A 15,229-nucleotide genomic window follows, 5' to 3' on the forward strand; every position below is an offset into this window, starting at 1 on the left:
GAAATCCTGGTGTGGGGAGAATGCCTGCAGGATGTAGTTACATCGGCGTCTCCAGGAAGGATGGGGCTGTGATGTTGGTTGGGAGCCAGCAGCTACTGTGTTCCAGGAGCACTATGGAGGGCAGTTGCCTTAATCTGTCTAGACCCATGGAGGAAGGAGACAGCTGTCTCTCTCCCCCATTTTTCTACATGTGAGAGTTTAATGTGCTGTGTTCTTTACTTAGTGGTCAATTTTAGAAAGCTTAGACATTGCTCTATAGATGTAACAGGTGTTTTACATTTCCTTGGGTGGAAGTTTATTAATTGTTAATGGTACCTACCACCAACAGATCTAACTACGTGTTATTTAACTATGTTAAGGATAATTTGTGCTTTATGAGTCAACAACCTTTTACCTCGGTATCATTTTAGCAATAGGGTCTTTAAAGTGTTTCCATAAACCAGCTTATTTGTAGTAACGTTGATTTAGTGGGAAAGTGGAGTGCAGATTTCACTGGCACCAAGTGCTGTGTAGACACAAGCTGTTCTTGCCATCTGGCATTGGGCCCAGCTGTTTTTAGTTTCTGCCTGGAGGGCGACACCTCACCTCTTTCTTTACATATTGACTGAAGCTCCTAATTTCCATCCCACTGTGTTCTGGTGAAGATGGCAGCATCTATAAGGACAATTCACGGAAGGCAGAATCAGGTCGCTAGCGGCTGTGCTGCCAGCCAGGCAGATTGGGCACCTCCGCAGGACGGAGTAGCCAGGGGCTGGTGGAGTTTGAGTTCATCAGTGCAGCTCAAAGGGCTCAAGGGGACCAAGGGGGTGAACGACAGCGCTTGAGCAGGCTTTCTCTAAAATGACCTTCTCCTTGCTCCAACAGCCTGCCCCCAGCCTGGGGCAAATTCATCCTGAGAACACACCCGGTCGACTGGGTCTTTTGGAGAGAAGCCATTCCAGCATCCTCCTGCGCCTGCTCTCTGGTAAGTGCTCTATGCATTTGACGGGGCGGGGGAGGGGGGTGGGCGTCAGGAAAAAGAGGCATTATTAGTGGTGGACCATGTAAGGTCAGTTTTACAACTGTTCCCGCCAAAGGAAAAAAAGCAGTATTCTATTTTCCTAAAAAGGATTTTTGAATAGAAGTAAGTTGCTTGTGTCCTGCCCAGTGCTCCAGAGTGGCAGGTGCAAAGCTAGGGCTGAGGAAGGACGGTGAACTTAGGTCGCCGCGCAGCTGCAGTGGCAAGCTCCGCTCCCCGGACCGCTGGGGCCACGCTTCTGCTCCTCACGGATGCGGGGGAAGTGGTGTGAAGGGTTGGGCTTTTTTTTTTGTTCCAAAAAAATGCAACGAACAAAAAAAAAAGTACAACAATCCAAACCCAACCTTAGCCTTGCGTGTCTGCTGAGCGGGGAGACGTCGGCGTCCGGTGGCCGGGCTCGCCAGCGCCGCTCCCGGCTGCGGGGAGGAGCGCGGCGGAGGAGCTTCCGCGGCGGGCAGCCCGGGCCTTCCCCCCAGCCTCGGCGGGCAGGACGGTTGCCCCCGGCGGTTGGAGACACCGGAAGGACGCCCGCCCGGCCGCCGGTCCCTCGGGAGGGCTCGGCGGGAGGCGGGACCCGGCCGGTGGCCCGGAGGCGGGGCCCTGGGCGCCCGGGTGGGGCCGGCCGCTGCCGCGAGTCCATTTCACAGCGTGCCCGACGCGTGTCGTGCGGTTCCCCCCTGTGCAGGAGGACGGGTTGCCACGCATCGCCAGAGGTCCGAGATAAGTACCCGCCACCCTCCTCCTCTCGGAGAAGGGGGTTACCCTCAAGCCTGCTGCCAGGGCGGAGACCTGCCCAGTGGGAGCGGAGGGGCAGGGCTGGCAGAGCTGCCACCCGGAGGAAGCTGCGGGTGTGGCAGCAATGCGAAGGGAGAGCGGGGTGTGGTGGGCCGCACGCCTGGCCCTGCCACCTGCGCATCCATACCGTCTGGAAGAGAAGCGGTGAGTGAGGTTGGGGAGCCCCTGGCCCGGCCCTGAGCCTGGGCTGGCTGCAAGGCGCCGGGGGAGGGCGCCCTCGCCGCGGAGCGCTCGAGTACAAAGGGTACAGCCGTGTCGGTGGGGGTGATTCTGCGCAAATAAACACGTGGCCTTTCTTTGCAGTGGCCTCTAGTTTGTCAGTCAAAGTGCAACCTGGCAGGGTAGGGGGGCATGAGAGGATAATAGGGAGGCCCTGGTTGTTTTGTCATGGGAATTAGTAACAGCTCTTGGAACACCTGCTTGCAGCGGACGGAGGTAAATCACGATCATGTTCGCTACATTATGTCCACATTTTGTTTTTGAGCCACCTCATTTCATTAGGCTCAGAAGGTCTCGAAATAAAACATGTATAGAATATTTATCTTCCTAGCCATTTATTTCACTTGTTGGTTTTTGTTTTCATAATTTATCAAAACTCAGACTCCACCCCTGGTAACTCTTCATATGGTAATTTAAGAAAATGTCTTAGGTCCAAAGGTTTATATTTATATTGCAAAGGGAGAGAGCCTTGGCAGCGTCTCGCGTCTCCCACAGCCTGGTGAGTTGTTGAGCAGCTGGACTGGAGGATCAGGGCCTAGGTGGTTTGTGGCTTTCGACTTATATTGGGCATTGTTCAAGCCGAATTTCTTTATATACAGGCAATCCCTCCGGTAGAACTTGATGGAGCTGTTGATTAACTGGTCGTACCTCTTACACAACCAGTAGTTGTTTCTTTCTCAGAAACACCACTGTCTTTGGTACCGGCTAATTTACAAAGACTCCCTGGTAAGTCCTTCCTTAGCTCCTGGCTGTTCATTCTGTGAGGTCATGGTGGGTCCCTGGCCCTCCAGCTCCCAAAGCCTTTGATCAGATACCCCAAGAAAGTAAAAACGGTAGCATTTTACAAAGCCTATGGTTAAACTTCCTTTTACAAATGAGGGTGCTGGGTAGTGTTAATGTGTAAGAATTGGAAAATTCAGGCTCTGTGCCTCATGTACTGTTGAGAAGTTTCCATTTGGACAACTAGGGTAGGCACTCAGCCCTTTTTCTTAGGAAATGTTTACCTAGATGATCTTTAAACTCAGTATTATTATTTTATTTCTATCTCAATTACTTTTATTAAGGTCTAGTATCAGTGAATGTATTAACACACAGATGTTAACCCTAATGTCAACTGCTTTAACTGATAGGTTAAACTCAGGGTAGGTATGCTAACAGGTGTGTGTTTCTTTAGTGGTTCTGTTTTAGCTAAGGTCCATAAAAGTGTCATAGTTCACTTGTAAGGTCAAGAACTGAAGAGGTGGAGCACTCACATAACAACCTTGGCCATTGTCCATTCAATGGTAGATGCCTTCTTAGAGGAAAACTTGGCAACTTTTTAAAGAACCTTAGAAATGCCCTTATTTGGGGGCTGGCATGGTGGCATTTGAGGCTAATCTTCTGCATACAGTACTGGCATTCCGTAGGGGCACCAGTTCTAGTTGTGGCTGCTCCACTTCACATCCAGCCCCCTGCTTGTGGCCAAGAGAGCAGCAGAGAATGGCCCAAAGCCTTGGTCCTGGGGGAGGATCCTGGCTCCAGACACACCTAGCTCTGGCTGTTGTGGCCATTTGGGGAGTGAACCAGTGATTGGAAGATCTCTCTGGCTCTCCATTTATTAACTTGCCTTTCCAATTAAAAAAAAAATACTTCAAAAATCTATGAACTAAGCAATATTCCTAACAAAATTGTCCAAGAGCTGTTGACCAAAACTCTTCTGTAAGATGTTCACTAAAATATTATAACACTCCCCTCAAACAAGCAATAAGAAAGCTTGTCCATGGCTAGACTGTCATGTTAGGAAGAGTCGTGATGAGGGAAAAGTACGTGATCAAATAAATTTAAAAAATTGTAGTATGCAGTTTTTAAAATATGTGTCACATAGGCATGATTAAAATAAATATGCCAAAATAATTTATAATGGTTACTCTTTGTTGATGTGATAGTGAATTTTCCTTGTATTTTCTATAATCATAATTTTTTGAGATTTTATTTTTCATTGGAATGGCAGAGTTAATAGAGGAGAGACAGAAGCCTATCATCTGCTGGTTTACTTCCCAAATAGCCACAGTGGCCAGAGCTGGGCCAGTCTGAAACCAGGAGCAAGGAGTCTCTCCTAGGTCTGCCATGTGGGTGCAGATCCAATCCTCTGCTGCTTTCCCAGGCCACAAACAAGGAGCTGGAACTCAAGCCAAGGCCCTTATGTATGCTGGCCACCATAGGTGGAACATTAGCCTGCTAGGCCACTGTGTGGACCCCACATAAATCCTACAGTTTTAAGAAAATACAAAATAAGTTAAATGGATAGTCTCCCCATAGTGAGGATAGTTACATAGGAACAATCCTCTAAACACACACACAAAAATTTAAGTTTTTTTTTTCATTAAAGATTTATTTATCTTCATTGAAAAGGCAGATTTACAGAGAGAAGGAAAAACAGAGAAAGATCTTCTATCCACTGGTTCAGTCCCCAAATGGCCTCAGTGCCTGAGCTGAGCCAATCCTAAGCCAGAAGCTTCCTGTATGGGTAAGAGTCCCAAGGCTTTGGGCTATCCTCTGCTACTTTCCCAAGCTACACGCAGGGAGCTAGGTGGGAAGCAGAGTAGCAAGACTATGAACTGTTATTCATTTGGGATGCCAAGGCTTGGAAGTGGAGGATTGGCCATTGGAATTATTGGGCTAGCCTCTTTAAGCAAAATTTTAAATGTGCATCACACATAACTGAACTTAGGATGGGGCTATGTCCCAATAAACAGATCCTAAGTTGAGATAATCTTAGCTAAAAGCGGTTTAACACACCAGGGCTATCAAACAGTTTAGCGTAGCCTTGCCTCCCTTAACTGAGTGCTTATCAGAGTACTTTGGTTGCCCTGCAGCAAGGCAAAATCATCTAAACATTAAGCCTGCTTATTATCTTATGTACTTATTATCAAAGTACAGCTTTGAATGTCACAGTGTATGGAACACAGTACACCGTACATTTCAGTACTGGTTGTTAGTCAGCTGTGGCTGGCACTGTTACCCTGCACTATGCTCCTTTAGGAAAGAACAAAAATTCAAATTACAGTTTGTACTGAATGAGCATTGCTTTTATATCAAGCTGAAAAATCGTTGAGTTGAATTTAAGTCTGCATTAACTATGTATGTTTTCCTCAAATCCAGATATTATTTATTCAAACTCCTTTACCTGAATTTTGAACATCAATTGGGGTACACTTAGATTTCATAGTAGTTGTACACAAATGGTATAGAAATAACAGGTCAGTCTGATACCGTAAAACTACTGAAAGAGTTGCAGATGCACATGAATTGTTAATGACCAAGTGATGCAGGAGGAAAAAGGAAAGGAAGATAACAGGTTAAATAAGGTGAAAGAGGGAAGGCCCGGGATCAGGAAAGAATGGGAAGAAATCAAGATTGTGCCCGTTGCTGCAGGATGGGGAAATCAAACGATAAATGCATGAGGAAAGCGCAAAGGTCCCGTAGTCATGCTACGGAAAGACAGGGAATAATGCTGGATTTTTGTTTTTTTTTTTTTCCCGGCGTGATCTCACCTCTGAAGGTCATGACCCAATCTCTTGTTTTTTAAGAATGTCACCTTGAGTTCAACAAACCTTTAGGAATATGCAAGCCCTCCAGACTGCACTGGATGTATATTGCCCACTTATTAGGAACCCTGCTAGAAATATTTTGGGCAAAATTTTAACTGTTCCTTCTAGGATAATGTTAGAAAAGTAAGCTATGTAATTCTTTTATATGGACTTTTTTATGTTTGCCAAAAGCCATGCAACAATTAGAGAAGCTATTTTAGGTACCAAGTGACAAACAAGTATTCGTTTTCATATATTTTTGTGGACAGATATATCTGAAATTTTATCTCTTTAATCTTTATTCTATGTTGATCATTTAAGTCAGGGAGAGTCTTTGAGAGCTGCAATGAAGTATAAAACTGATACAAAGTACTTAAAAACTTTGTAAATAATTTTTCATATATAACTTTCAAAACAAACATAAGGAAGGAGCTATAATATAACTTTGTTAAAAGTCACAAAGAGAGCCAGACAAGCGTGGCCATCTCCTTTCTGGCCTGGATTCAGAGAGTTCTGGGAATAGATTATACACACACACCCTATTACATAGTATATCTACTATATCAGCTTTTCCTTAAGAAAGATAAAACATAACCATAGCTGAACAAGCTCCTGGTGAAGCTTATCATATTTGGCCAGTGTTGAAGTTTAACTTTTAAAAAAGTATTGATTTGAGAGATGGAGAGTGTTGCTACCTCCTGGCCTACATTACCCCAAACGTCTGGCCGTGCCAGTGGTTGAAGCCGGTGGCCAGGAACCCCATCCAGGTCTCCCATGTGGGCAGCAAGAACCCTGTCACTTGAGCAGTCATTGTTTGCCTCCCAGGATCTGATCACAGGAGCTGGCGTTGGACCCCAGCACTGCAGTGGGGGGCAGAAAAAATGCCTCTCTCTGAAGTTTTACTTCTTAAACTCAGTACAGCTTCCTTAAAATTGGCCCCGCTCTTGTTTTCTCCACAACTTTTTATTATGAAGATAGTGAAACACAGAAAATTCAGGCTACTATAATAAAACATTCTTACCTCCTCTACTTAGACTTTCTTACTTAGCTTCAAGAAGGAGGACTTCATTCTAAAACAGTATAGTGTACTACTCACCATAAGGTGAGGGTACCCACAAGAAGTGATTTTTTTCTTTTAAAGGGCTATTATAATAGTGGTATTTTGGTGGTTGTATTTTAATTCTCATTTGAAGAAGCTATCATTGAACTGGTAATAGTGAGCAGTAATTTTGTTTAGATGCCATTTCTAGATTCCTGTATTAGCTAAAAATTAGCCCCTTGAAGAGATGTATGCTTTAATTTACATTAAAGGGTCAACTGCTGATTTTTAAATTTTGCATTAGATACATTTGAAGAAACTTCATTTCAATGAAGAGTACCCTTCCTTCATGAAATTCAAAAACCTTTTCTTTAAGACTGGAGGCAATAGAAGCCTGCCATATCTCAGATCTCTAAAAAGGAGTTGGCTTAGCTGTGGAAGTGGTCACATAGTTCTGTCCTAGGCTAAGTTTTTAAGTATAAAGAAGTAGGGAAAGAGAAAAGAAAATAGTGGAAAAAATAAAATATTTTTTAAAAATGGAAGAAGATCTATTATTTTTGGTGCAGTTTTAAAAAATTCCAAGGATTATTTTCTCCTCTAGCTCATGTTAAGAGCTGTCAGTTGGTTATGACTTTGAGATGGTTATTTATTACTCATAAATTTTCTGCATGTGACATTTTCCTTTTCGCTTTGATCATACTTGATGCCTTAAAATTCTTGTCAGTCCCTACAGTATCCTGTTTTCTTCTGTGTTTCTTTGCCTCATTTACCCTTTCTCTTCTCATCTCAATTACTTTGTGCATGGTTTGTTTTCCTCTTACTCATGTAATATGCTTAAGATTCACTGGAGATAATAAGCTTGCAGTGATAGTAGAATGGGTTTACTTTATCAAGTGTTAACCATACCAGTTATCTGTTTCACTGCCTACACAAAAATCTAGCTTTTGTGGAGAATTCTTAGGTGATAGATGATAGAGCCATGGCCGTGATAAAATTTGGAAACAGACTTGGAAGATCACCTGAAGTTTACTTTCATTATTTTTGGAAGAGAATGTTGTGCAGCTGCACAGTGATTTAGAGAACACACTAATCTCAACTGGCAAAGCCATGCCTTTCCCTGTGCTTTTCAAAATTTATTGCCCTGCAAAGGAGTAAAAGCCTCTTCCAGCCTGAGTTAACTGAGGAAATGGAATCAAGGAAATGGGGGAGAAAGAACCTAAAAAATGGTTATAAAGCTTCTTAACACCTAGAAGCAGATTCAGGAATTTAAGGAATGCAGGAATTTCAGGATATAGCAACACTGAAACAAAATCACGCAGAATTATTAGAAAAATGAAGGACACAAGGAGCAAATTAAAAATTCAGTGGAGGGCCCGGCGCCGTGGCCTAGCGGCTAAAGTCCTCGCCTTGAATGCTCCGGGATCCCATATGGGCGCCGGTTCTAATCCCGGCAGCTCCACTTCCCATCCAGCTCCCTGCTTGTGGCCTGGGAAAGCAGTTGAGGACGGCCCAAAGCCTTGGGACCCTGCACCCACGTGGGAGACCCAGAAGAGGTTCCAGGTTCCCGGCATCGGATCAGCGCAGCACCGGCCGTTGCGGCTCACTTGGACAGTTAATCATCAGACGGAAGATCTTCCTCTCTGTCTCTCCTCCTCTCTGTATATCTGACTTTGTAATAAAATAAATAAAGCTTTAAAAAAAAAATTCAGTGGAAACTTCAATAATGGAATGAATGAGGCAGAAGAAAGAATGTCAGAATTGGAAGATATTCTTGCCACAGTGGGGAAACAATCAAAAAGCTGGAAGAGGAACTAAGTCAAACTAAGGAAAATATTCAAGAAATAAGGGACACTATTAAAAGGCCAAATATAAAATATAGGAGTTCAAGAAGGCACAGAAAGATAAGCTGGTGTTTAATGAAATAATAAAGGAAAACTTCCCTAATCTGGAAAAATAATTGGGAAACAGAATACAGGAGGGGCACAGAACTCCCAACAGGGTTGACCAAAAGTGATCTTCACCGTGACACATGATAACCAAGCTTTCTTCAGTTGAACATAAGGAAAAGATCCTTAAATGTGCTCGTGAAAAAAATCAGTTGACCTATAGAAGAATGGCAATCAGACTCACAGGAAACCTCTCACAGGGAATTCTACGGGCTAGAAGAGAATGGAGCAACATATTCTAGATTCAAAAAGGAAAAATTTTCGGCCCAGGATAACATATCCAGCAAAGCTTTCCTTTGTCTTTGAAAATGAAATAAAATTCTTCCACAGTAAAGAAAAGCTCAAAGGATATACCTCTTCCAGACCTGCCCTACAAAGGATACTTAAAGATATTCTCTTCGGGCCGGCGTGGTGGCCTAGCAGCTGAAGTTGTCGCCTTGAACGCGCCAGGATCCCATATGGGCGCCGGTTCTAAAAATAAATAAATCTTAAAAAAAAAAAAAAGAAGATATTCTCTTTAAAGGGAAAAGGAATAGCACCCACCAAAACCAGAGGCAAATGTGAAGAAAATCCCAGTAAAATAACAACAGGAGACTAAATCAAATGACCCATTGCTAAATGACAGGACAAAATTACCATCCATTCATATTAACCCTGAATGTAAACGGCCTAAATTCATCAAAGTCATAGTAGACTGGATAAAAAAAACAAAACCCATCTATTTGTTGCTTACAAGAGAAACATCTCACCAACAAAGATCAGCGGAAACAGTATCTCCTGGATTTTTATGTTTTTGTTCATATTTTCATTTCTTCACAGTTTTTCTCAAATTCTTCACTGACTCTGACTCATAGTCACACAGTAGCATCATTTTATTCAACAAGGTTCTTGATTTTTTTTTTCATTTCTTCAGCAACACATTAATCATTCAGTAGCATGTTACTTCATGGTATTGTACATTTCTATTTCTTCCTGTTGATTTTTGTTTTATGGCTTTTCATTTAAGGGGGATGTATAGTAACTGTAATGGAGACTATCATATTCAGATATTAAGATACAATGCAGTATGCATCTCTACTTCCAAACCAAAGATGGACTCCCAATTAAACTGTTCAACATATCTTGACAATAGGTTGCTGAATTCTGTCATTCTGTAGTGATGGACTTACGACTGGTTATAAAGAACTATACTATAGTAGTTGTAATATAGGGGAAATCATTGGTGGGGGCGGAGGATCTGGAGAGTGGTAAGGGAAATCCCAGAGCCTATGGACTATATCATAAAAGAATAATTTAAACATGGAAAGAAAAAAAGTTATTGCCCACATCACAGAAATTTTGACACATTTATGATATATGACACAAAATTTTGAAATAGAATAATCTTTAGTCCTGCATGCATATGAGGGTACTTAAGGAAAAAGTTCATGGAAAATGGAAATAAAACATGTTTATATTGGCCAAAACGTTGAAATCATGGATGTTTCATGATTATAAATGTATAATCATTGCCTAACTTAAAAGTTTATTGAGGGAAAAAAAAAAGTTTAGTGAGAGAGTCAAAGAGGAGGAATGCTCTACCACTGTTGGTTCCTCCCGGAGGCCTGTAAGGACCAAGAAACAGATGGGGAGCCAGGAACTCAATGCAGTTCTCCCATGACTTGGTCGGCACAGCGCCCCCTTGAGGTGGCATTTGCAGGCAGTTAGAGTCAGGGGCTGGAGCTAGATAGCCCACCTAGGTACTCTACTGGGGGATGTGGTTGTCTTAATTTCTAGGCTAAATGCCTGCTTATGTTTTAAATACTATAGACTTTCTAGATGTAGCTCCAATTATGACTGCTGAAATCCGCTAAAAATTTACTAGTTTTCTATTGTCACATGCATTAGATCTGTAATTCCTGTTTGGACTTGGTGGCAATATGATTTGTACACATTTATATCCATGATTCAAATGAAATTCCTAGCCCTGCTTGTGGTTTTAACAGTTTTAGGAATGAGTGTACATTTTAAAATCATAAACTTGCAATGAGAAATTATATTTTACTTAAAATTTTTAAGATGTCACTTAAAATATGATATACTGTTTTTCTTGAAAATAGGAATATTGATAGCACAAAATGGTGGGATGTCAGTGATCCTAAAGTGATAGGGGAAAGGATGTATTGTCATGTAAAATAGAATGAAGCACTATATCTTTGCAGCAACTAATAATGACATCCACACAATTTTTATTCTCTGTATTCCATAGACAAGAGAATATATGGGATATTTGTCTTTCTAGGTCTATCTTACAACTCCTGGAAAAAACAGAATTCTCTAGAACAAAGATCTCAAATACTTGGTCCTGGGCCACTCTTAATTACACTTAAAAACTGAGGCTACTAAAAGGTTTTATTTATGAGTATACTGTCTAGCTATTCACTGTATGAGTAAAAGCTGAGAATTTATAAAAAATGTCATTCATTCATAATTGAAAAACCCATTACATGTGAATAATTTATTTTCCAAAACATAATTGTGGGAAGAGTGGCATTCCTTTGTGTTTTTATAGGTATCTTTAATGAATGCTTATTTAATGGAAGACAACTGGAATGTTTGCTTCTGCCTTGAATTTGCTGCAGTACATTATTTTGGTTGAAATATATAGAGACAAGCCTGACATATATATAAAGATACAAAGTTGGTAAGGGAAGGCTATTTGAATACCCTTTTCAGGTAAATTTGGATCTTAGATACTCTTCCCAAATTCAAGTGTTAGTTTCTTTGCTGCAGTTTGGAATCTGAAATCTACTTAATGAACCTGCTGGTCTCTCTTCTACTTATAATTGATCTTTTATTGCAATATTTTGTATTGCTGACTTCAGATAATATTAGTTCACTTTGCCATTTAGATCTCCAAATAGATATTTCAGAAAGTAATACCTCCCCCTTCCTCCAGGATGCTGTATTTATCTCATCAGAAGGCTTTAATTAATGAATGGAAGCTGGGAAGCTGAGAAGTGGCAAACATGATTTCCAAAATTCTAATTTTCACATAAAAACCTTTCATTAGTAAGAAATACAGTTACTTCTGTATGAAGTAACAAGCTCATCTTGCTTGTTTTCAAGAAAATGTCTGTCATGTAGTTTAGTCTTAATAGCCATGGTTGCATTTGTTCTTTTAAAAATGGTGTGCATTGCAAAAAGCAGCTGTTCCTCTTGCAGCTCATTCAGGAATTTTCTTGTGTGTACTTCTCAATTGTCAGTCCAAATATTAAGACAAGGCGCATGTCAGATGGAGATTTAACAGAATCAAGTACTTTTTACGGGTCCATCAAGAACATTCTCACACTGGCTCCCTTGCCCCACCAGGAATGCGTAGTGGTACCAACAGTGACTAGCGGGAACAATTTGATGTTGCTTACTGTGGCTGATTCCTGTTAAAGTGCCCAGCCTGCCACTGCTTTTGCTGCCAACACAGTGCAAAAAGCAAGTATCTTAGTAGTATGAAAAGGAAGAGGGACATGCACATTTCTGGCCACCCTTTGAGGACTGACACTCTAGATAATAGAAGATGGTGTTGGTTAGCGCCTTTGTGCTTTACAAACGACAAAGACCCAATTCCCCAGGGAAGAATGACTCTACCTCTAATTTTAATCTTTGTAATCTTGGCATATTTTTTTATTTCCAAGCCAATTCCTAGTATAAGTTTGCATGAGAGTACATGCTTGGCTTGCTTTCTGTGCTGCTTTCTTTTAAAGAGCATACCATTTTATGTTTGTGGGCTCAAAGTAAAGAGCTCATTCTATTATAAACACTGAGTAGCTTTGTTTCTGACAGCTAGTAGTCAGCTCTCTGTTTTAAAACAATCAGTTGGGTCCTCCTGGCTCAGCTTGCAGTTGTCCTTGTCCTAACCCTGTCTCAGCCAAAGACTGTTGTTGGAAAGCCCACACAAAGGCCTTGTGTACAGGGCGCCCCACTAATAAGGAGTGTGTTCTAGTCCCGCAGATTAAATCTGCTTTGGTGTGCATTCCCTTCCCAAATTTCTCACTGATTTCTGTGTGGCTGGTTATTCCAGTGGAAGGTCATTTTAATGTGAAGATAACTTTTTCTAATTATGGAATCCTTTGAAGGAGATGACTGGAGTAAAACTAAGTATGCCTTTCTCTACAACAGGATGTCATGGAGCTGCTTGAGGAAGACCTCACTTGCCCAATTTGTTGCAGTCTGTTCGATGATCCTCGAGTTTTGCCTTGCTCACACAACTTCTGTAAGAAATGCCTGGAAGGTCTGTTAGAGGGGAATGTGCGGAATTCGTTGTGGAGACCATCGCCTTTCAAGTGCCCTACCTGCCGTAAGGAAACTTCAGCTTCTGGAGTTAACAGCCTGCAGGTTAATTATTCCCTAAAGGGTATTGTGGAAAAGTATAACAAGATCAAGATCTCTCCCAAGATGCCAGTGTGCAAAGGACACCTGGGGCAGCCTCTGAACATTTTCTGCCTGACTGACATGCAGCTCATTTGTGGGGTTTGTGCTACTCGGGGTGACCACACCAAGCACGTCTTCTGCTCTATTGAAGACGCCTATGCTCAGGAGAGGAATGCCTTTGAGTCCCTCTTCCAGAGCTTTGAGACATGGCGGCGCGGAGATGCTCTTTCTCGCTTGGACACCTTGGAAACTAGCAAGAGGAAATCCCTACAGTTACTGACTAAAGATTCAGATAAAGTAAAGGAGTTTTTTGAGAAGTTACAACACACACTGGATCAAAAGAAGAATGAAATTCTGTCTGACTTTGAGACCATGAAACTTGCAGTGATGCAAGCCTATGATCCAGAGATCAACAAACTCAACACCATCTTACAGGAACAGCGGATGGCCTTTAACATCGCTGAGGCTTTCAAAGATGTGTCGGAACCCATCATATTTCTGCAACAGATGCAGGAGTTCAGGGAGAAAATCAAAGTCATCAAGGAAACTCCTTTACCTCCCTCTAATTTGCCCACAAGCCCTTTAATGAAGAACTTTGATACTAGTCAGTGGGAGGACATCAAACTAGTAGACGTGGATAAACTTTCTTTGCCTCAAGACACTGGCACATTCATTAGCAAGGTTCCCTGGCGCCTGTATCAGATGCTTGGAGTAGTTGTTTTGCTGGGCCTTCTCATTTTCTTCAGTCCTAACGTATTCCTAGAATGGTCTTTGATGGATGAATTAGCTGTATGGCAAGACCATCTTTCAAACTTCACTTCTTATCTTACTATGAAAGCTAATTTTATAGAACAGTCCTTTTTTTACTGGGAACAGGTGACAGATGGGTTTCTCATTATCAGTGAAAAATTAAGGAATTTTAGTTTGGTGGTGCTGAACAACGTGGCAGATTTTGTGTGCAAATATAAACTATTATAAAATCTGTTTTATGTATGCAGTTCTTTTATTAGAATAGTAATTCAGCTTTGGTCAAAATTCTAGTCAAATGTTTTCCTCAAAAAACATTTCCTTTGAAAGTGATGTTCTGGGGTGGCACTTGGCCTAGCATGTGTCCCACACTGGAGTGCCTGGTTTTATACCCCGCCTCCAGTTTCTTGCTGATGTGGAGTTGGGGAAGGCAGTAGCTCAAGTGGCTGGGTTCCTGCCACCCCATGCCAGGTTTGGGTTAGTTTGTTGCTCCTGATTTGGCCTTGGCTCAGCCCCAGTTGCCGTGGCTACGAGTGTGTACTTTTTTTCTCAAATAAGAATTGAAACAAAAAAATAATGTGTTTAAATTAGCTTAAGGATGAAAGTAAAATTTGATAAATAGCCCTGAACCTTTGTAGAGTGCTTTTGCCCCCCAGTATTGTTTATGCTGTGATTACAAATGGGAGGTGAATGAACTCTTGTACTGATAAGGAAGGTAGCAGAATGCAGTGATTGTTCATCAAGCATGCAATAAATACCATTTGTAAACCAAATTGTTTGCATAGTTAATATTCTTTTAGAAAGAAAACACAATGCAGTTGGAATGGGTTCCCTGCTTTTCTAGAGAGTTGATTTCCATCTAACCAAAATGTAAAACTTCTGTAAACAGAAACTGGCATTTTCCTGTGACAAATTTACATTTTTTCAGGAAGGTGACTATTTTAGCATGCCCTCTTATTTGTGTAACACCTTCACTAAAGGTGATGAACTTCAGACACGGTATGTGGCATTAAGCACAGATTTTAAAAAATGCAGCATATGGCAAAAGTGAGAAATGAGTAAGCCATCTTTTCATTGACAGTGCAGTGCTATGTTGTTCCTAAGTATCAGAGCAATTCCAAAACCAAACCAATCCACTTACAGAATTTTAAGCATTTTAAGACTTGACAATCGGTTAAAAATAAAGTACAGCTGAACATTAAGGCAGCCTGAATCACTCACATGAGACACAAATGCCTACCACAGTCAGAATAAAAATACTTTCAGAGAAGTCACTATCTGAGAACTGCTCTCCAGTCTGTGTGAAAACCCACAAAAATGCCATAGGATTTTGGAGAAAGAGCGTGTCTGACCCTGGTCCTCCTTTAATTCGGTGGCAGATAATGTACAGAAGAAAATCATTTCCTTCTGGCTGTGAGAAGAGGCAGCCACCCTATTCCTAACACATAACAGCCATTAAGTAGCTAAGGGGTAAGAAATGAAGACAATG

General features: G+C 41.7%; 1 protein-coding gene across 2 annotated transcripts; it reads left to right on the top strand.

Annotated features, from left to right (window-relative positions):
- The first annotated feature begins 1,598 nt into the window (after window positions 1-1,598).
- On the top strand, window positions 1,599-13,977 carry TRIM13 (tripartite motif containing 13). 2 transcript variants are annotated; one of them, XM_058670794.1, is made up of 3 exons: window positions 1,599-1,731; window positions 2,632-2,758; window positions 12,742-13,977. In XM_058670794.1, the coding sequence occupies exon 3, from the start codon at window positions 12,748-12,750 to the stop codon at window positions 13,969-13,971; it is 1,224 nt and encodes a 407-aa protein (XP_058526777.1). In that variant the 5' UTR covers window positions 1,599-1,731; window positions 2,632-2,758; window positions 12,742-12,747; the 3' UTR covers window positions 13,972-13,977. The 2 variants fall into 2 exon arrangements, with proteins under 2 accessions (XP_058526777.1, XP_058526778.1); XM_058670795.1 differs by having other exon boundaries at window positions 1,725-1,742.
- The last annotated feature ends 1,252 nt before the right edge of the window (window positions 13,978-15,229 follow it).

This window comes from Ochotona princeps, chromosome 12, assembly GCF_030435755.1.
Source record: "Ochotona princeps isolate mOchPri1 chromosome 12, mOchPri1.hap1, whole genome shotgun sequence".
Classification (NCBI taxonomy): domain Eukaryota; kingdom Metazoa; phylum Chordata; class Mammalia; order Lagomorpha; family Ochotonidae; genus Ochotona; species Ochotona princeps.

Bases quoted from the DNA above. Each gene is read 5' to 3' on its own strand.
- TRIM13 (XM_058670794.1), top strand. From the start codon at position 12,748: ATGGAGCTGCTTGAGGAAGACCTCACTTGCCCAATTTGTTGCAGTCTG.